A 23,341-nucleotide genomic window follows, 5' to 3' on the forward strand; every position below is an offset into this window, starting at 1 on the left:
TGGTCTAAGAGGTCCCCAAAACATGTCTTTAAAGTTTATGCTCAAAAAAACACTTTGAAATCAGATTTTGGTCTGCCTGAAAAGCCCTCTTCTTCAGTCCTCCTCAGAACACTCTGTTTTCTCTCTGACCACGCCCCCTCAGGAAGTGGATGTGCCTCGGCTCTCCAGCACGTTGATCTAATGTTTGCATGTTGGCTGAATATACACGGCTGCTCAGAGATCACGTTACTTCAACCCTCTGAATCTGATCCAGAATCTGATCCTGACGGAGAGGCGCCTGTAGCAGGACCGTTCTGAAGGATTGGTCATAGATTTAGTGTTTCTTGTTGTTTTATTTATCAGTATGTCGACGTGTGTCTTGGTACACAGCTACGAACATGTAGCTATGTGGCTATGCTAACTCGCGCTAGCACTTATCCATGATAAATAAAAATCATCCACTAGATCTTCAAATCTGCAGACGTGGGGAATAAAACCGACCTCTACCAGAAAGGCAGCAGGACCTTTCTGAAGGATTGGTCACAGATTCTGTGTTTCTTGTTGTTTTATTTGTCAGTATGTCGACGTGTGTCTTGGTACAGAGCTACAGCTACAGCTATGAACATGTAGCTATGTGGCTATGCTAATTAGCGCTAGCACTTATCCATGACAAATAAAAATCATCCACTAGATCTTCAAATCTGCAGACGTGGGGAGTAAAACCGACCTCTGCCAGAAAGGCAGCGGGACCTTTTCTGAAGGATTGGTCACAGATTCTGTGTTTCTTGTTGTTTTATTTGTCAGTATGTCGACGTGTGTCTTGGTACACAGCTACAGCTACGACATGTAGCTATGTAGCTATGCTAACTAGCGCTAGCACTTATCCATGACAAATAAAAATCATCCACTAGATCTTCAAATCTGCAGACGTGGGGAGTAAAACCGACCTTTGTGTTTATTAAGACAGCCTACAACTAGCATGCCTCCCTCCTAAGCTCCTTGTTAGCACACATTTGTGCAGGTAATGAAAAACGGAGGGGGGACTGAGTTGTATTTTATACAGTCTATGGGCTGAACAAGCTCCGAGCTCTGACTCCGTGACAGACCGGATATTGTTGTTACGTAACAAAAACACGGAAGTCTGAAACGGCTCGTTTCACACACATTTACAGAAAGGTGGAGAAATCAAAACAGGGGCAGAATGGATTTTTTTCATTCTCGGGGGGTTTGTAGACATGCCAGGGACACATATTTCAGGTAGAGAACCATTAAAAAGTCCATTTTGCATGATATGTCACCTTTAATGAGGAAACACTGGAGGTAAAATAAGATGTTAAAACTCAACACAGGAAATTCACCAAAATAAAATACATTTATAAGATAATAAGACACTTAAATATTAAACCATTAAAAGAAAAATAAGATGCTATCCTTAAAAAAATCAAATAAATAAGTATATAAATAAATAAAATAGAATAAAAGTGACTTACATTTTAGCTAGATTATAAATAAATGAATAAATCAAACTGTTATAAGAATGAATGAATGAAATGATAAAAGCGAGACTAAAAAGGTCAATCTTGAGTTTGCTTTTAATACTGTTAACGCTCTATGCAGCCCTCAGCATGATGTATTTTTTGATACTGACATTTCTACCTGCAGCCACTGTAATCTTTAAAACACACAGTCATGTGTTCACTAAATGTGCTGCACTGTGCTTGTGTTTGCAGATCCGTCCCCAGGAAATGTCAGAAGGCTGTTTCTGGGTGCTCGCTGACGAGGACCAGTACGCAAAGCCCGAGTTACTCAGCAGGGTCGCCCTCACTTTTTGCACACAAAGAACAGGTCAGATTTTACACAGTGCATTTCCTTTCTGTTTCCTCGTGCGTCACTTTTTCATTTCTGTTTTTCTATTCGACCTCTCCCTTTTATTTGTCCCTATATCACTTTCTCTTCCATCTCCCCTCTCTCTCTCTGACTCATCATTGTAGCATTTAGGATGAATGATCAGTGCTCCTCATAGAACTCTTGTGTGGTTAAAGAAGGAGGAAAAATGTGAATGAATGTCTGCTTTTTGTGTCGTGCGCCTGTGCCTGTGAGTAATTGGCGATGCGTCTTCCTTTAGGAGGGCTCGCATGACAAAGATACAGCACAGTGCTTTTACCAGCCCCCGAGGCTTCTGTTGGTAAACAAAGTGCTTTTCATCACTTTCAGTAAATGGATCTCTGTGTGACAAAATCATTCAGCATTTGTAGGAGTTCAGTTTGCTCCAATTTCATGTGCTGATGGCGGTCTTATAAACTCAAAATGAACTAGAATACTGATTTTTCAATGGCTCATTTGTTTCAAAGTTTCCTCGGCCAATATCATCCCTGATGTGCTTTGTGATGTACTGGTGGAAGATATGGACCAAAAAATGTCAGCACAGCGACGACAATCTCTCTTTCTCTCTCTCTCTCTTTCCATTTCATTTAAACTGGGAGCTTAAAAAAAAACTTAACCCTTCATAATTCCTAACTTTTCCTAATTTAATGGGGATAACAGGGAAAACATAAAATTGAAATGTTAATATGTTCCAATTTCATTTTTAAAAAATGCATATGCATTGGTGTTCCTTGGGGTCAATTTAACCCCAGGGTGTTTTAGCGGTATAAAACATGAGAAATATCATTTTTCACAAATTATTATTTTTTTTTTTGGGATGATATTGAGCAGGGGGTGTCTTGATGCAACCTTTTCACTTCCAATACTGATATTGCAGCCTTAAGTATCGTCCGATACCGATATCGATCCAATGCGATATCAGCACGAATCCTACATACTTTTATTACTTATTTTGTAGTATGAAATGTTAGAAAAGGCTTGATCAAGTGATATTACTGAAACAGAACAATAGTCAACAACAGTAGGTATGAGAAAAACTGACCCATGTATTATTAACCAATGGGTTACATACATTTTAACCTTAATCATAAGAATAATAATAATAATACATTTTATTTATAAAGCGCTTTTCTAAAAACTCAACGACGCTGCACAAAGGATAAAAACATCATATAAAACAACAGAATAATAAAAACATGAATAAAATACATTTAAAAGCAATCATACGTTAAAAGCAATTCTAAACAGGTGGGTTTTGGTGAGGGATTTGAAGGTGGACAGGTTGGGGCAGTTTCGAATGTTAAGTGGTAAGGCGTTCCAGAGGGTGGGGGCGGCGACAGAGAAAGCTCTGTCCCCCAAGGTTCGGTGCTTGGTGTCAGGTGGTAGGGAGAGGAGGTGGGCGTTAGAGGATCGGAGGTTACAGGAGGGGGTGTGGTGATGGAGCAGGTCGGTGAGGTAAGAGGGGGCCTGGTTATGGAGGGCTTTGTGGGTGAGAAGGTACTGCAATTGAATGAAATAAATGAAATAAAACAAATTATACTTTCAAAGTGCAAAATAACAATTCAAGTTAACTTCAGTTATTTTTTACAGTCACTATATGGTGGAAACCAGTGTTAATTTTGGCAGCTTTTTTAAATTTAGTCATAGTCTTTAGAATAAAATGCCCATTAGTTTCAGTCACATTTAGTCTTTTCAGCCCTTTATAATTTAAATCTAGTTTAAGTCTTTGATTTCTGCCAAAACATTTTCTCTCTTTAAAAGAATTAATGTAGTCGATCAGATATCTGTATCAGGGCTACAAAGTGTTCAAATAGTCAACATTTCACTCTTTTAGCACTTTTGTGTAATATCTTAAGTTGAATGATTTAGCGTCTCACTGCTGAAAAGATTGAGATATAATATTTCCAGCCACCATGTCTGTAAAGACATTCAATGATGTATCCCGTGTCATACGTTTTGGTAACATAGAAACAAGGCAGGGCCAACGAGAGCATGACAAACTCGCAGCAGTTTGATGTTCTTTTTTACAAATAAAGTCCTTCTGAATGCTTCAAATTGTGTTTATGCCTGAAATATATTTTATTTAACCATCCTGTTATGTTCGTTTATCAGGAACAGCAATAATGTTCCTGGGTCAACTTGACTCAGGGCATATTTGTTTATCTGAAAGTGTCAAACCCCCCAAAAAACCCAGTAAAGATAATTTTAATCTCATTATTAACTCCATTAATTACCATTTAAATCAATATTTAGTGCAATGGTGTTCTTTAATTTTCACAGCTCATGATTCAATGAGGATAACTCACTTGTTTTTTTATGAAAATAATTTGTACACTGGAAAGACCTAAATATAAGTAGTTTTATACGACATGGATTTTTTTTTTTTTTTTTTACATTTATTTTTTTTTTTATTTTATTAACAAATTCCTTTTATATTTTAGATCTAAAAAATGGGTCAGTTTGACCCGCAACATAACAGGAGGGGTCAAAGCTAGGGTTGGTAGTCTCGGTAAACCAGCATGAATTTGAATGTAGCTTTTCCTCATGACTCCATCTAACCCCTCCCCTCCTCCCTGGGAGCTCCTCCAAAACGACCCCCCCCCCCGCTCACATGCACGAGCGCCGCTGATTCTCGACCATATGATCGTGACTGATTCAAAACCGGTCCTCACCAAAACATTATCATAGTGAAAGTTAAAAACACAAACAAACATGGCTGCTGTTAGCACTCACAACTATCATGCTAGCATTATCCAGTTGTACCGGTGACACGATATCAGGAGAAAAGTTATAACACATATATAATACTGTAACAGCTCTACTGTTTGTTAAACGTGTTCAGTGTAGATGTTCTTAATTCCTACAGTGTTGACGGTCAGTGAAGGCATCAGGAGAGGTGTAGAGTGTGTGAGCGGGAGAGAGGAGAGACAAGAGGAGAAGTTCTTCATTCATTCAAACATTGGTTGTTGTTTTGTTGGTTGGCGTGATCACGGCTGACAGTGACCGGTTATTAAAGCTCAACGTGTTCACAAATCGGCTCGTCATCCCTACAGAGTCCGGACGGACGCTACAATAAATATATATTTTCTCTAGGACTTACTGAACGTCATTAATTATTCTGCTTGTTGGTGAGAGCTTTTTAGACTCTGATCCGGACTACAGTCCTGAGCAAAGCACCTCATCAGGTCAGAGGGGACAGGCCCGAGGACGAGCGAGAGGGGCAGTAAATAGAGTCAGGGGAAGTAGAGGCAGGAGACGGGGACTCGGAGGAGTGCACGCCGGGGAAATGTACGCGCAGGAGGAGGGCAGAACGGCTGGACGGGATATGATTGGTTTAAAATTTGGGGAGCCAAAAAACGGTGATTGGTTGGTGTTTTCCCAGGTTTACTCCGGCTGTAGATAGCAGTTTTTTTTCACTCTTTTTTAGGAACACATCATGTAATGATTGCCATCAGGACATAAAGATCATTTTAACCAGTATAACAAAAAGTGTATCTAAATCTGATTACCAACCCCAGCTTTAAAGGGCTATTTATGTAGTCAACAAAGAAACGTAAAGTACTTGACACATAAACCTGGGTAACAGTCAGTTTGTGGGGGTTTAAATTGCTGGGGTCAAATTGACCCCACGGATAAAAGATGTTAGTAAATTTGAGGGTAACAATCGGGTTAAATCAACCCAAAGAGTAAAATCCAGTAAGTCAAACATCAGAACTAAAGCATGATATCTTTATACTTCGTTCTATCACGTTGAATCCGTCACTGCTGGATCACACGCCTCTCTCTGGACGTGCTCTTCAGGATGTTAGTCAGCTTTTCTTACTATTCCTGGTGGTAATGCTGCTTGATAGCATGACATCCTCACGCATTAGTATTGCTGGCAAGATCTGGAATATTCATGTACAAGGTTGTTGGAATGATCAAAGCAAGAGCAAGAGGTAGTATGAGATGTTATCAGTCTTGTACTCTCCCGTGCTCGCTCTATTAGTCCCTTCCCTGATGATTTATTCACGTTTCGTGTGTTTTCTTTCTTGTCTCTGACTCAGCTAGCTTACGCCAAGTTGAATTATTCATCCAGGTGTTATCTACCTGTCACAACTCTATGCAGCTCATCTCAAGGCACACAAGACCCCCCTACACTCAAGTGCACCCTTGTTCCCAATCGTGAAGGTGCTGCATAATGGGGGGCGCATTTAAATGGCAAACAGGTAGACCAACAGTCAAGCAGGTGTTCTCAGGAGAGAGCGACAGGAAGGGTGTCCATCAGGAGATCATTTCTGTTATGGTAATGACACACAGGCTGTACATGCTCACTCACGGCTATCTTAAAAGCACTTTCCATCAGATAAAGAGGCACTCAGAGGCGCCGCTGCTTTATATCAGCCAACAAGTTTGTTCTGCTCATGCTAATGCATTTTACATTTGGTGGAAAAAGGCATGACCTATTCGGCTAAATGAGACCTTCCTCATGTTTGGAGTCAGTCCTCCTTCTTGTCTTGTTCCTCTGGTCCTGGTGGAGGTTGTAGGAGCAGCATGGTTGATGGGTTCAGCTGTCGGACCCAGTTGCGAAGGCTGCTGCTGCTGCGGCTGCGTGTCACCGAGCGTACCCCTGTGCAGACTTGCATGTGGGCTCGTCTGCTTATTAACAAAGCCACGCGGCATCATGTTTCATCTCACTTAAGAGCAGCGGCATCTGGATCAGCATTAAACATTGAAAAGGACACAGTATGAAACAATATTCACGCAGGTTTTCTTATGAAATATTCATCCGCGTCCCTTGGAACTTCCTCCGTTCTTTTGTGATGTTTGCGCCTCTTGCTGTTGTTCTCTAACACAATCCCCGCCATCCTGTAAACAAGCTGCAGGCTTTGGACGGGGACCTGGAACTGTTTGTTTAGTCATCAGCATTGTTGTGTTTCGCAATACCTCAACTTAATCAGGTGTAAATAGAAATACTGTGTTTGTGTTATTATTATTCAAAGTGTTAAGAGAAGGCGAGAACACATTCAACTGGAATTAAAAGGACTACATTTGGAGACACTAAATATGTATCTATATAACGAAGTACACAATATTCACAGTGTGATACGTTTTATGGCTCCTCTGTTTATCTATTCAGAGGGGGACGTAGTTTTTGGCAAAGGGTCAGCGCCACTTAAACACACATCCTCTGTGAGCAAATTGCGATAAATGGGTGTTTTTACTTCTAGATAAAGGTCACAGCGGATGAAATTGAATAAGACCATAGTGAATTTATGAGTTGATTTCTTTGCTCTCTTTTCAAGTCTCGGCTCATTAGCTGTGAACCTTTGATACAAATGTCCCGTCCTAAACCGTACAAGTTCACGGGAGCTTTCAATTAGGGACAAAGCAGAGACGGGGACGTCGCTGTTTGATGTTTGTGAGGTTATAAAGGAGCAATTACAGATTAGCATCAATCACAGTGGGATGTGACAGCGTCGTCTGCACGTTACAGAGGGTCAAAATGAGTAATCCGCTGTAGACGTGTTCATCATTTTGACATGTGAAAGGTTCATTTTTACTGAAGGCAGCTTTTCTGTTTCAAGTGTTTTTAAAGCAAACATCACACTCTAGATTAGATTAGATTAGATTCAATTTATTGTCATTAGGCATGTAACAGGTACAAACAAGCAATGAAATATAGATAACATCTAACCAGAAGTGCTTAGCAGTAAGTTAAATAACAAGAATAATACAGAATATACAAATATCCATCCATCCATCCATTATCTGGACCGCTTATCACGGGGGGCTGGAGCATATCCCAGCTGGCTTCGGGCGGAAGGCAGGGTACACTCTGGACAGGTCGCCAACCCATCACAGGGATAACACAGAGAGACAGACAACCATTCACGCACACACTCACACCTACGGGGAATTTAGAGTGATCAATCAACCTGGTGAGCATGTTTTTGGACTGATGGGAGGAACCCAGAGAGAACCCACGCATGCACGGGGAGAACATGCAAACTCCACACAGAAAGGCACCTGCCCGGCCGGGGATTCGAACCACGAACCTTCTAGCTGTGAGGCAACAGTGCTACCCACTGCACCACCGTGCAGCCCCCTTTTTTCGAAGATTACATCAATCCATTATCTTGACCGCTTATCCCGTTAGGGGTCACGGGGGGCTGCAGCCTATCCCAGCTGGCTTCGGGCGGAAGGCAGGGTACAACCTGGACAGGTCGCCAGCCTATCACAGGGCTTACACAGAGAGACAGACAACCATTCACGCACACACTCACACCTACGGGGCAATTTAGAGTGAACAGTTAACCTGGTGAGCATGTTTTTGGACTGTGGGAGGAAGCCTTAGTACCCGGACAGAACCCACGCATGCATGGGGAGAACATGCAAACTCCACACAGAAAGGCACCCGCCCGGCCAGGGATTCGAACCAGAAACCTTCTAGCTGTGAGGCAACAGCGCTACCCACTGCACCACCGTGCATACAAATATGACTGATGAATAAATGACTAGACTATATATGTACAGTAGTGCAATAGGGATTAAAAGAGATTTACATTTTACAGTTTGTGTGGAATGAATGAATGAATGCTGGGTTCCCACGCGTCCTGGAAAACCTGGAAAACAGTTGACCAGATTTCCAGTACTGGAAAACACCTGGAAAATGGGAGAAAACATGGAAAATCACAGATTGTCCTGGAAAATTATTCCAACATGACTGCATGGGACCTGACAAAGTTAAAAAAAACTCATCCCCATTCAACATGTGTGGCCATTTTTGTCATTCAGTTCTATTTAGGTCAATTTATGCACTGATACTCTTATTATTATTATTTCTTTATTTCAAGAAGGCAGCTTCCAGAGTCCTTTGTTGGCTCTTTTGTTTTTTACTTAGCTAATTTTATATTTTTTGAGAAAAGAGAAAGCTGAGATGAGAGTTGGCCATCATTGTGACTTGGTTGCACTAATAAAGTGAACATCTGTGGTTGCATTATTCTACAATTAATTTGCCATCATTTTTAAGCATGTAAGAGCCATGGACTGCACGTCTTTCAATGTAGACTTCCACTGAGAGGAACATATTAGACTATTTAGGAACTAAATTAGGAACCAAATTTAGACTGTCATACCAGCTTGATCATCATTGAAAATGTCCTGGAAATGTCCTGGAAAAATTATCTCTGGAAAAGAGTGGGAACCCTGTGAATGAATGTACAGGATGGAAAGTGCAGTTCATGGTGCAGTGGTGGTTCAGTCCTGAGGTGGTTCATAAGCATGTTTATGTGAGTGAAGGGGGGGCGGGGCGTCGGAGGACAGAAGCTGTTTTCAAAACTGCCTACAGTACTAGCAGTACGTACTGATTTGGCCAAAATTCAGCATGTAGTAAGTACTATGTGAACAAGAGCCAAATCTGCAGTATGCCAAAACTCCCCGGATGTCTACTGATTCGGGAAAAATTTCACAGCATGCATCGCGTACTGTTTCCCACAATGCACATCGTTTGATCCGCTTTTTCTGTTTCCTTCTCTTTTGACGGGAGGAAATCTGTTTTTGGGTGCTGTGAAAGTTATCAAATTACATGTAAACCACTTCTTAACTTTTTAAATCATAAGTGGATGCTAAAGAAGCAGTTTCTCTATCGGCTTCACCGTTGTTTACTTTCGCTTTCCGAAACCGGAAATCCAGTGACGTCTGACCCAGCATACTGCAACACAGATCGAACAGAACAGTCATACTACATACTAAATTCAAACGCAGTATGTAGTAGGCAATACCTACTGCCTACTACATTAGTAAGTAGTATGTAGCAGGCCGTTTGAAAAACAGCCAGAGTTCAACAAAGAGACAGCTGTGGGGAAGAAGCTGTTCCTGAACCTGGAGATTTTGGTCCAGAGGCTCCTGTAGCGCCTCCCAGAGGGCAGGAGGGTAAACAGGCCGTGAGCTGGGTGACATGAGTCTTTCGTGATGTTCCCAGCTCTCCTGAGACAGCGCTTCCTGCAGATGTACCTCCAAAAGTGTGTGTATTCTGTAACATCCTTTATGTTAGAACAACTCACAGGCTTTCATCAGTTTTTATCCGTCGAGCCAAAATTACCCTTAATTTTTGGTGCGACAAAAAGCAGCACAGATCTCAGATGTAGGCTGTAAATTGCTTTTCATGTCCATCCAAAATAGCCGCATTAAACAGTATGTATATTGAAAATGAAATGTAGAGCAATCCAGGTAATTTATTTAAATGACTTTGTTTTTAATGCTCTTTCCTGCGACAGCGTCACCTCCCTGAAAAACCGAACCTAACTCGCAGTGAGAGTCACATTCTCTGCTCCACGTTTCGAGTCTTCTGTTCCGTTTTATCCGCCGCTCTTTGGTTGTTTTTCTTTGGGCTTTATAGTAATTGTGCTCCAGTAAAGTCCTTACAATGTATGTATCATACTGACGTACTGAGGAGCTTTATTGAAAATACCCTCCTTCATCTTCTATTAGATGCTTTCTTGTTAAACTCATGGCAGTGCCAGACATTAAGTGATAAAAACTGAATGAGTCTTTTTTTTTCATTGTGCAGGATTTCTCTTTAGAAGCTAAGGTCAAGGAAAAAGTTCTCCACCAGCGCAATTAACACTTCACCAGAGCAATCCTTAGGAAGTCACATTAATGATTGTTTCTCTTTACAACCTCGTAGCTTACCTCTTTTATAAGCAGGAGCATTGACCTCCGAGGCTGACATCACCTCAAATTATTCCAGTCACTGAATGTTATGTGTTTGGTCTCATTAGCCGAGTGAATGTCACCCATTCTAAAAGCTCTATGCCTATAATTACTGAGGGCTTTAGCCATGGCCCTGTTTTTTTGTACCTTGCCAAAAATGAGACAGCCATGTTATTGGTTTCTAAATATGGAGACGAGAAATGAAAGCTCAAAGAAATGCTGCTCAGCACACATTGTGCACGGCATGCAAAACGGCCTTGGAAAGATTGTGTTAAAAATGTATGAAACATGAGCCTGCAAAATAAAAATGTGTTAATAAGTTCTGAAAAGACTGTTACAGCAGATGCCTGCACACTTTGTGACTTGTGTTATCAATATAACTTCAATCATTAGGCGTTTTTCGACCAGAGGAACTTTCCTCTGGAACTACGTGCGTTTCCACCAGTGGACCCAGGGTCTAAATTTAGTTCAGGGGTAGATAATCTCCCCCCCTAAAAATACTCTGCTTGGGGGGGGAGTACTTTTCAAAGGTCCCGGGACTTTTGGGGTGCTGGGCCTGCAATGCTGAACATGTCTGATTGGTGGATTAACTCTAGTGTTTTATTCCGCCCGGCATCCCCGATGATATCACACACATCTGGGATTCACTAGATTTCTCTTTCTTCAATCAGTTTTTATTAATTCTATCTTTTTTTTGTATGTGTGTGTACTTTTCAAAAGAAGAAGCTGTGATTCTCTTGATTTAGCAGCTTGTAGCAGTAGTCTTCTCTAAACCCACTGCGAATACGTCTCTCCAGGTGTTACGGTTTTAAAAGTGACCCTGTAAACTGGAGACCTTCAGCTGAATGTATCGCTGTTTGTGGAGTTTACACAGCTGTTGAAACACAGAGGGAGTTCCTGGGAAGGCATATTTAATGATCCGTATTTAATGATCATCTAAAGACGTTTATGAGGGATGCATCCAGCTGTTAAAGTCAGCAGTTAAAAAGGTAGCGGTGTAAACCAAAACACCGGCCGATCTCTGCCACGGCTTTTCGAGTTAGAAACTATTTTAAAGCCGTGTTGAAACGTCTTTGCTATTTTAATTTTAGGGTAAGTTTCTCGGTTTGAAACAGCGTCATATGGAAAGTTTAAAGATGATGAATACGTATGTAAGGCACTGTTCTTTATCAACAAATTCCCTACATTTCACATGCACATGAAGCATCTACAGTTTATTTATTAACCCCTTAACATGTCGGGTTATACTGGAGCATAAATGCTGCAAAGGGACAGACAGTGGAATATGTACCAAGTGGAAAGTGATGGAGTAAGTTGCTGTAGGAAAGTGTTGATTACCTATTTCCTTGCTCATTAAAAAGTAAGGCGCTCTTCCTGTGTTGTTAATTATGACACTCATTCTGTGTACTGAAAACAAGTTGATCTGGGTGTGCAGGCTGATGTGTTTGATGCTACACAGACAAAAGAGCAGCTTCACAGGCCACGACATGAGATAATTATACTGTATATTCCATATTTACATCTCTGCTTCTGAACTAGGACTTAACATTGTAAAGTTTACTCCAGCCTTGCTATGCCTCTGTGTTTCCTTCCATGTCTGCCGTCTTACAGCACAGCTGCTGTTCTGTGAGCGTCGTTGCAGGCGGGTGGACAGCTCGCTTTGTGTAAGATGATGCCTCTGTGTCTGTCTCCTTTTAGGTTCACAAAAAAAATGAAACTTCCCATCAAAGCATGAGAAATAGGAGGTGAGGAGTGAGTCTGTGTATAGTTGAGGGAATGTCAGAAACTCAGCCAGCCCTTCACTATTTCTCATGCTTGGCTTTTGAGGTGAGCCATTTCAGGGGAATTGGAAGGAATGGTTTGAAGAATTCTTTTTTCTCCCTACAGGTAGTCAAACAAGGGAAAGAAACCAGGTTTGATAGAGCCACGAGTACCATGGTTGATGCTCCTGCAGCTTCTATAGTACTCCTCTGACCATTCAGGCTGTCTTCTTAAGCTGCACACCAGGGCCAGACATGTAGGCTTTAATATGTGAGATCATATAATAACTTAATATAACTTGATATATGACTTCCAGTTATTGCTCTTAATGACATCACTTTACTGTTTTGTTTTTTTTAACCTGGTCAGTCAAAGTCATTGCAATTCAAGGCACACAGTCTCATTTCTTCTTACTGGATTACTGAGATGTTATTGTCTTTACTTACAACACAGATTAAAGGTTATATCATTTTATTCCCTGATTAAATCTCATCTCTCAGGCAGAGCAACTCTCCCCAATAATGTGACTTGTATACTTTTTCATAATTGTCTGGTTAATGCAATATTTATGGGTTAAATTTTATATTGCATCCCCACTAACGCAGACAAATCGACAACAACCCAAGGAAAAGAAAGCATGCTGATATTGTTCTGGTCTTAAACTCATTCAACAACAACTTTGTTTTCCATATCTGCTTTTTTAAGACTCCTGACTGAACCAGAGGCATGCACAGATATGATTTTATTTTTTATTGTCAAGCCAGATTAAATGTTATTTCTTAAAAATAAATAAATGATATCATCATAAATAATTACATGTATAATATTTATAATGATACATTATATACATTATAATAACAAATAAAGTTAATCATTTGTGTATTAATTATATTAATGATATAAATTTTGTGCTCTTTTTTTTTACAAAAGAAAACAAACAAACATAATACAAGCACAGAAAACATAATACTATATGTGTAGCAGAGAACAAAGGGAGTTACAGTACAGCTGTAGATCTTTACCTGAAATCCGGTCTATGTGGGTTAAAAAACTCAATCCATCCTTTACAACATTTATCAAAAACATCATTTTTGAGCCTCAGAGTAAATGTTAGTTTTTCCATTACAAAAATGTCATGCATCACATTAAAGGTGACATATCACGCTTTTTTCATCAATATATATTGGTCTAAGAGGTCCCCAAAACATGTCTTTAAAGTTTATGCTCAAAAAAACTTTGAAATCAGATTTTGGCATGCCTGAAGAACCCTCTTCTTCAGTTCTCCTCAGAACACTCTGTTTTCTCTCTGACCACGCCCCCTCAGGAAGTGGATGTGCCTCGGCTGTCCAGCACGTTGATCTAATGTTTACATGTTGGCTGGATGTACACGGCTGCTCAGAGATCACGTTACTTCAACCCTCTGAATCTGATCCAGAATCTGATCCTGACGGAGAGGCGCCTGTAGCAGGACCTTTCTGAAGGATTGGTCACAGATTTAGTGTTTCTTGTTGTTTTATTTATCAGTATGTCGACGTGTGTGTTGGTACAAAGCTACGAACATGTAGCTATGTGGCTAAGCTAACTAGCGCTAGCACCTATCCATGATAAATAAAAATTATCCACTAGATCTTCAAATCTGCAGACCTGGGGAGTAAAACCGACCTCTACCAGAAAGGCAGCAGGACCTTTCTGAACCATTGGTCACAGATTCTGTGTTACTTGTTGTTTTATTTGTCAGTATGTCGACGTGTGTCTTGGTACACAGCTACAGCTACAGCTATGAACATGTAGCTATGTGGCTATGCTAATTAGCGCTAGCACTTATCCATGACAAATAAAAATCATCCACTAGATCTTCAATTCTGTAGACGTGGGGAGTAAAACCGACCTTTGTGTTTATTAAGACAGCCTACAACTAGCATGCCTCCCTCCTAAGCTCCTTGTTAGCACACATTTGTGCAGGTAATGAAAAAGGGAGGAGGGATTCAGTATTATTTTATACAGTCTATGGGCTGAACAAGCTCCGAGCTCTGACTCCGTGACAGACCGGATATTGTTGTTAGGTAACAAAAACACGGAAGTCTGAAACGGCTGGTTTCACACACATTTACAGAAAGGTGGAGAAATCAAAACAGGGGCAGAATGGATTTTTTTCATTCTCGGGGGGTTTGTAGACATGCCAGGGATACATATTACAAGTAAAGAACCATTAAACAGTCAATTTTGCATGATATGTCACCTTTAAACCATTCTACTAATGCAGTTGAATCCTGACATAACCACTTCTTTGTTATGGCTTTTTTGCTGGCCACCAGCATTACTCTAAACATGTAAACTCTGGAGAAGCTGAGAAGTTGAGGTGGCACCTTGCCCAGATACATAATTTATATTTTTATATATATGGATACAATTTTGACTGCTAAGAAAGTATCACAGGGAAATGCTTTATTTATTTATATATTTATTTATTCATTAATTCATTAATTTATTTATTCATTATTAAAAACCATCCAAACCTTTTATTACCGGTCTAAAGTCAACCATTTTTTGGCCGAGAAATAAGAAAAACTAGTGTTTCAACCTGTATCTTTAAGCTAACATACAGTACTAATCTTTGCTTGTTTAATGTTTTAGTTTTTAATCATTTACTTCATAAAAACATGCTGTTTATGCAACTGGATATTGCATGTTATCATAAAGGCTGATAAAATAGGTTTTAAAAAAACATACAGGAGTGAACAAAGATCTACATAAATACCTCTTTAATAATCCCAAAGATCAACTCACATGTAGGACGTTGTGTTAATGTTTCCATCTGCTGTTTGTAACACGCTTTAATTAACATAAAAACACATCTCTATAGTTAAATCAAGTGTAAACATAACTGAAAACAATTGAACACTACCAGCGATATGTTGTCAGAAATAATGTTATTTATGATAATATATTCAACGTGTCACCACCCAACAGATGGCACACAGTTCTTCATGTTGACAGCTTACATTGAAGCTGTCACTTCTGCTGCTTTAATGCAAAGACAGTAGATTGATGACATGAGAGCTACCCAAGAGTGAAGTCAAAACTTTCAGAGCTCCCATTACTGACTGGCTGCACTGTCCTCCATATAAACAGATGGGACAAGGCTCAATCTTAAAATCAGAATTAGTGCACAATATTTTTCTCAAACATGATTCCCGTCATCGAAATTATATCCTATTATTATTATTATTATTATTTTAAGAAATTTCATTTGAAGTAGTCAATTAATACTATAGAAAGAGGTACAACGCCATGATTGACAGCTCTGTTAACAAATGTTGTTCCTGCAGGAGGGATTAGCAGAGTAGAAGAGGAAAGATGCATAACAACCTAACCTAATATAACTGTGTCAGCTTCAAAACATAAGTAGAAGTGGTGGCCTGTGGTATCCTTACTATTTTATTAATAAGTTAAGTGTGTGTTGTAGTGAGGGGATGGGTTGGAGTTCAGTAGTCCAGCTCCAAGAGCTGACCTTGAATGCACTGGCTCTTCTGCTGTTAGCACCGGAGATGGCTCCTCCATACTCTCTGAACCTCCGCACATCATCACACCCAGCCGCGCTTTCAAGTCTTCTTCTTCTATTCACCTCACAACACCACCCGCCTGCTTGACCACGATGGGATCTAGAGCCTTCAGATGCTCTGCCCCCCGTCTCTGGAACTCCCTCCCACCAGACATCCGTAGCATCGACTCTCTTTCCATTCAAAACCTGTCTCAAAACACATTATGTTCACCCTGATACACCCATACCAGACAGACTTTGCCACAACTATCTGTCTGTCTGTCTGTCTGTCTGTCTGTCTATCTATCTATCTATCTATCTATCTATCTATCTATCTATCTATCTATCTATCTATCTATCTATCTATCTATCTATCTATCTATCTATCTATCTATCTATCTATCTATCTATCTATCTATCTATCTATCTATCTATCTATCTATCTATATAGCCTGCAAAAAAGTCAAAAGAAAACATTCTTCATGTGACCACTATATCTGATTCTCTTGATTCAAATAAAAATGCCATGAACGCAAAATATAGGTCTGCATTGCACTATTACGACGGTCCCTGAATGCACCTGCAGTAACAGGCGCTCTGGACCTCTGGACAGACAGTCAGCTCACGGCACTCTTTGATGACAAGGAGTTGATCAAACTTACTAAATGTGTCTGATGTATCACCAAACTGGATTAAATCAAGCTCTAGATGCAGAGCTTTTTACGGTGAGAGCGGCAAAGACGTCAAATATTAAACAGACGTCCCCCGGTTGTGTTTTTGTCACTAACGCACACCGGGGGGTAAAAATCCTCAATGAAGAGGAGACTGAGTTTGACTAAATTGTTCTTCCAGATAATCAATCAATCAATCAATCAATCAATCAATCAATCAATCAATCAATCAATCAATCAATCAATCAATCTTTATTTGTATAGCGCCAAATCACAACAAACATTATCTCAAGACGCTTTTACAAACATAGGAGGTCTAGACCACTCTGTGTCAAATTATGAACAGAGACCCAACTTCAAGACAGGGTAAGACTCAGTCAGACCCCACCTTAATCCATCATGAGCATTGCACATCGCAGTATTTAGCTAGTGGTGAGGAAAAACTTCCTTTTAACAGGCAGAAACCTCAGGCAGAACCAGACTCGTGTTAGACAGCCATAATGCCTCAACCAAGTTGGGTCTGGAAAGACAGATAGAGGGGAGTAAGAGAGAGGAGTGATAGTGATGAGACGAGTCGTAGAAGCTGTTGCCGCTGGAGTCCAGCACGTCCGTATCAGCTGGAGTGCAGATCATCCGCAGCAGGAGCACGTCTACGGCAGCTCAGAGGAATCTACGAGACAATGGAGCTCAGGGACTCCAGAAAGGTCTATGGTTAGTAACTTTAATGGGACAGGCAGAGTTAAAGTAAGTGATGAAGGGGTTGGGGGGAAGGGGGTGAGCTAGGATCCCAGTGTGTCAGTGTGCCAGTTCCCCCGGCAGTCTAGGCCTATAGCAGCATGACAAAAGCTGGTCCAAGCCTGATCCAGCTCTAACTATAAGCTTTGTCAAAAAGGAAAGTTTTAAGCCTACTCTTAAAAGTGGAGAGGGTGTCTGCCTCCCGGACCCTGACTGGTAGATGATTCCAAAGGAGAGGGGCCTGATAACTGAAGGTTCTACCTCCCATACTACTTTTAGAGATTTTAGATAAACACCCTTTCATTTCCTCCCTCACACATACACACTGCTCACAGAAATCTCCACCCTTAGCTGTGAAAGTTATGACTTGTTCTCTGAGCACTCGTTATAAAGTTTCCTAAAAGAGGAGATGTGATATGACAGAACTCATTCATACAGCTCTCAGCTCCTGTATGAATAGTGAGGGGTTAACTGAAGTCAATCAGTAGCACCACAAGCTAACGGTATCTCATTGTGTGTAATAATCACAGATAGTGAATTAAACCGGGCTAATGATGCAACGATGTCATCCCCTGAACTCTCAGCGTATAGATGTTCCCCTGACATGTGGAGGCTGTAATTGCTGTCTTGCGGTTTCTGCTCTGTACGCTGAGGATGAAGACGCTGAGGTTACAGAAGAGTTTGGCTTCTCTGAGCTTCATCAAGAGACTTCAAAAGAGAGAGGAGTGAAAGTGGAATAAGCTGCAGCACCATTCTAATTCATTGTAACATATTGCCTGCTGACCTGTGTAGTGAGCTAGCGTGAACTTTTATGAATGCGCACACACCAGCTGGGACTTGTGCTCAGTTTTATGGATTTGTCTTGTTGTTGAAAACCACGAGAACTTCGGCAGTGAAGAAAATATTCAGGCGTGTATCAAATCATTTGAATATACTGTGAAAAAAAAACAGTTGTGTGTGTTTAAAGCTGGTGGATTATCTTTTTCTTCCATCACATCTCAGAATGTACGCAGACTTCTCGTTACAACCTTGCTTTCCTGGGAAATTCACTCAAGTTTTTCTCTACAGAATGGCTGTGAATGTGGGTCAAAACACTTAAGAATGTGAAAAGACAAGATCTCCACTTACACCAGTCAGTGTGTTAATGCATGCAACGGGAGCCTCTCATCTGTATAATATAATGTGTTATTTAAGCAAAGGAACCGCTGCTCTGACCTGCAGCGTTGGGCGTGATTATGAGACTGTCATCATTGACTATTGATGTCCTTGGTGGATTAAATTACACATCACTGCTGGAACATTAATACCATTTCCATGAATTGACGGCTCTTGAGATGTTGTAACTCTCTGACCCTGATCTGTTTCTTCTCTTGACAAGTTTAATACTTTTAAGTTCACAAATGTAAAACTTTTTCTTTTAAAGCATCCAAACCCTCCTTCTCTGGTCTGTAGCTTCACTCTATATTTAGTGCGATGCTTTCTGTGCAATATAATGTCTGGAATAATGCTCGCTTCAAACATCACTAACTCGCTTTTTTTTTTCCTGTCTCGTTTGTTCTGTCTCTTTTTCCTCCAATCTCATCTTGCTTGTTCTTCACTCTGCTTCCACTTGGCCGCATGATCTGCCTTCGTGTTTGCGCTGGAGCAGAAACCAAAGGTTAGTGTTTTGTTTGCTTTCACTCTTTAATTCCTTTCCTCCCAAGCACTACATTTACCCGTCTCCACACTCAATCCAAAATGTAATCATCAATTCTGACATTTAACCTGCAGAAGAGAATCACAAGCTTTACAGATATGAACTATATAGAAAAATACATCTCCCCTAGTGTTTGTATCGATATGTTTTGGTCCACACGATCACTGCAATGCCCTTTTTAAGATTTCTTACAATTTACAACCCTTTAATTTAACATTCACAAGGTTTTCAGGACCAACAAACATTCCCTGAAAAGAAAATACCAAACACAGTTATCACTCAGAAGTGTCTCATACATCAAGTTATGGTTATGAAATCATAGTTTTTAAAGGGCACCAAAGTAGATCTTTTTAAAGCAGTACTCTCCGTCTTTGTTAATTGCTGGAAATTTGCCTTTTTGAAAACAAAATCAAAAAATGAGTCACACAGACAAAAAAAGAAAATCACCAAACAAAACCTGAACAGATGGTTTGTTTTGGTTGAATTATGTGTGAGTCAAAACTACTTCAGTTGTACTGGACAAAGAGCATGTACCTCTGCTCTCACTGGGCTGAACTATCTGACCTGAGTCCTGTTCTCGATCACTTATGTATTGATTTAATTCACCTCTCACTTTATTGTTTTGTGGTGATAACTTCTACCAGCACTGAAGTTTGAGGCTCAATTTTCTTCTGTGATTTGACATTACCTTCTTACCTCTGACAGTGAATGTGTTGTCTGTGTCAAGACTTTAAAAACAGGAAACTGGAGAAGTGATTGTGCTGTGGTCCTTGTGTTTCTCTAAAACGCCTTTGTGTTTTAATGCTAGTTCTCTCTTTTTATGGAACTTCACTTTTGACAATGAGGGAGTTTTCAGCTGCTTTTTCAGTCCTGACTAAGATCCAGTCCCATCTTACAGACAGGACTAAGTCTGATCTCATCTTAATCCACCATGAGCAGAGCACTTTGCAGCATTCAGCAAGTTACAGTGGCAAGGAAAAACTTCCTTTAACAGGCAGAAACCTCCAGCAGGACCAGACTCATGTTAAACACACATCTGGTGAGACCGTGTTGGAGAGAGGGACAGAGGGAGATGAAGAGTCTGGCACGTCCACAGCAGCAGAGATCCAGAGGAACCTATGAGACAAGGGAGCTCAGGGACTCCAGAAAGGTCTATGAGTAGTAACTTTAATGGGACAGGAACAGTTAAAGTAAGTGACAGGCAGACAGAGGAGAGAGAGGGAAAGACAGGATCCCAGTGTGTCAGTCTAAGCCTATAGCAGCATGACTAAGAGCTGGTCCCAGCCTGAGTCAGCTCTAACTATAAGCTACTCTTAAAAGTAGAGAGGGTGAACGCCTCCCGGCCCCCGACTGGTAGATGATTCCAAAGGAGAGGTGCCTGATAACTGAAGGCTCTACCTCCCATACTACTTTCAGAGACTTTAGGTATGACAAGCAGATATTGAGTGTATAGAGTCCCAATTCAATGTTTGTGTTTGGCTAGATTATGAGGCTTCAAATGAGCTAAAAGACGTCTTCAGCTTATTCTTTTTAGCTTTCCAGTTAGCAATTTTGTAAAACTCACATATAAAATCAGATTGGTGTAATAGCTGAGTTTAACTTTGATATTCAGGCACATAAATAAACCACAAATCGAATTACAGCTATTAAAATAAGTACTGTGGATCCAAGAGATGGCTAAAACCTGCCTTCTCTACCAGGAAGATGGGCTGGTTCTTCAAGCGTTGAATTCAACCGCCTTCTCTGTTATCTCTTCTGCCTGTTCGCTCTCTTGAGGATATTCATCCTTCCCTTTGAAGTCCAACGTTTGTTGCTTCGGCATACCAGCCTTTACCTCTGTTGCTGTAGAGAATTGGCTTGGTTTTTTTCGGTACATGTTTTGTTTTGTATAAAATTGGTCGTGTAACTAAGTCGCCAACAAATTTCAACTCTAAAATCTGCTCACATCTGGTCTATAAAGCTCGAGGACTTCCTGTTTCCTCCTCTTGTAGGACATGGATCAAAGATATGACCATTGAGCAATGCTCCATGGAGCATCCAATGGAGCATTTCCTTAAAGGAAATTGATATTCGGTGTAACTTAATATAACTATTGATGAATCATTTAATTGATTATTGGGTTACTCTGTGTTTTCTAGACCGTTGATTGATTCAATTGATTGACTTTTTTGACACAGAATGTAACTTCAGCTCCATATCAGTTGTTGAGCTTTTCCATTTAAAGGACTGGGAGAAAAGACTACTTGAAATGAAACAAATTAGACGTATTGTAAATTATTTTATGACATAGAATCATTTAATCTCATTGGAATTGTGATGTACAAAAATCTCTCCAGCCGTAAGTGGCACATTTAATTAGCAGTAATTAACTTTTTATCATATTAAAAGACTAATTATTCCTTTGAAATCCATACATTTTAATCTCTTACATTCAAAGTAGAATAATAAAGGGAGAGATAGACACCACTGCTCTTCACTCAGCCGTTCCACTCACTGAAACAGAGAAGTAGAAAAAAAAGAGAGAAACAAACAAGCAAGTGCGATGAGTGGACGCCCAGAGAGAACGCTGACAGCTCTCAGAAATTTCTGCAGTTTCTGTGATATCGCAGATAGCCCCTGGAGAAGTTCTTTAGATGATCAGTGTCAGTAGACGGGATAAAACATGTATATCAGGGGCTTTCCTGTGGGTGTTTGGAAGAAGAGAGGGCGAAAATCACAGAGTGTTTTGGAGACACCGGCAGGTGGGAATTGAGGGATGTGTCGAACCTGTCCCCCTTTTAAACGTACTATTCAAGTCGTATCAGCAGTTCTTCCAGCGGTGAGGATGCTCTCTTTATATTCAACGTGCAGCCCCACCTGTACAGCTTCTTCTGTTTTTGTCTAACAAGACAATTTTCATCAATGAGGTTTGACCTCATTTGAATAATTGTTATTTTGAAATCATATTTGATGGTTTCAGTATATTTTAAACAATATCAGGGCATTGATATTCAATTTTCTATACATTTTTTTCAAACCATCATTCTTGTAATACTTATGAAAACAGGCATTTTAATATAAATATTATAGTGGGATCGTGAAGAGTGTTAGGTTAGGTGCTAGAAAAATGTGAGCGACTCATTGAAGGAAATATATATTAGGCCCAGTATTGAATATTCATTCATTCATTCATTCATTCATTCATTCATTCATTCATTTATTTTTTTATTTTTTTATATATGTTTTCATTTTTTTATTTATATCTATATTTATTTATTTTTGATTAGATTTATGTATGCATGTATGTATGTATGTATGTATGTATGTATGTATGTATGTATGTATGTATGTATGTATGTATGTATGTATGTATGTATGTATGTATGTATGTGATTTAATTAATTAGATTTTATATTTATCTTTATATTCATCTTTATTCATTTATATATTCATTTATATTTGTATTCATCTTTATATTTATTAATATGCTTATTTATTTATTTATACATCTTTATATATATATATATATATATATGTGATAACCTAAACAACAGAACATTACTTGTGGAAAGGGAGAATATTTAAACATAAAGTATTTTATTTTGGCTGCTTTTATTCCATCATTGACTTCTACTTCCTGCACCATCTCAAGTTCTTGCCTTAAATTTTAAGGAATATTTATTTTGGAAACAAGCATTTTGGGATTTAACATTTGTATGAATCAAACTTTTGATTTTACAAAAAAATATATATATATATTCCAACATTTTTCTTAAACGGCTTAACAAAAGGTTTTATTTCTTCATAGAACATTGTAGAAACCTTAAAATGTAGACCCTCAGTTTGGACTACAGAACCCCATCCCTGGATTCAAACACTTGTTTGTCTTTAGGGTCTTCATACAGTTATGAAAATCTGCTTTTTCAGCCTGGTGTAAGGAGACAATTTGATTCCTTGTTTTTTTTTTCAGTATACACATATTCAGTACTGCCTCTCCCACCTCAACGTTACTACACATATATTTTCATTCTCACATTCATGCTCTTAGCAGATACACCTTATCTGACATCTTGAATGACTTGGCTCTTTCTCCCCATCTCTGATTGTTTATGAGGAGAGGGCAGAGAGATAGATTCCTCGCTATGGTGCTGGAGAAATGAGCAGCAGCACGAAGAGAGCTGCCCTTTCCTGGGGCTTCTTCTCTGCTAATAAATAACACCCAATTAGATGAAACCCTCAAAGATCACAAAATCAGTTTGCCATTTCTCTCTAGGATACCAGCATCTGCTAATAACCTTCCTCTTTTCCAGAGTCACGGGGGCTGCAATTTGAGAGACAGAAAAACAGTGAAAATGAAAGGCTATAGGGGATCTCAGGTGTTAGAAATGCACTAATGTTAAT

General features: G+C 39.8%; 1 protein-coding gene across 4 annotated transcripts in view; it reads left to right on the plus strand.

Moving 5' to 3' along the window:
- Positions 1-23,341, plus strand: part of LOC117810642 (protein diaphanous homolog 3-like) — a 256,109-nt gene that overhangs the window by 85,204 nt on the left and 147,564 nt on the right. For 3 of the 4 annotated variants that reach the window (XM_034680563.1, XM_034680566.1, XM_034680565.1), the window contains 2 exons: positions 1,710-1,824; positions 18,914-18,922. In XM_034680563.1, coding sequence (XP_034536454.1) covers positions 1,710-1,824; positions 18,914-18,922 — 124 coding nt within the window. The remainder of the gene's footprint in view (positions 1-1,709; positions 1,825-18,913; positions 18,923-23,341) is intronic. The other variant, XM_034680564.1, reaches the window with a different exon arrangement.

Source organism: Notolabrus celidotus, chromosome 3 (assembly GCF_009762535.1).
Source record: "Notolabrus celidotus isolate fNotCel1 chromosome 3, fNotCel1.pri, whole genome shotgun sequence".
Lineage (NCBI taxonomy): Eukaryota > Metazoa > Chordata > Actinopteri > Labriformes > Labridae > Notolabrus > Notolabrus celidotus.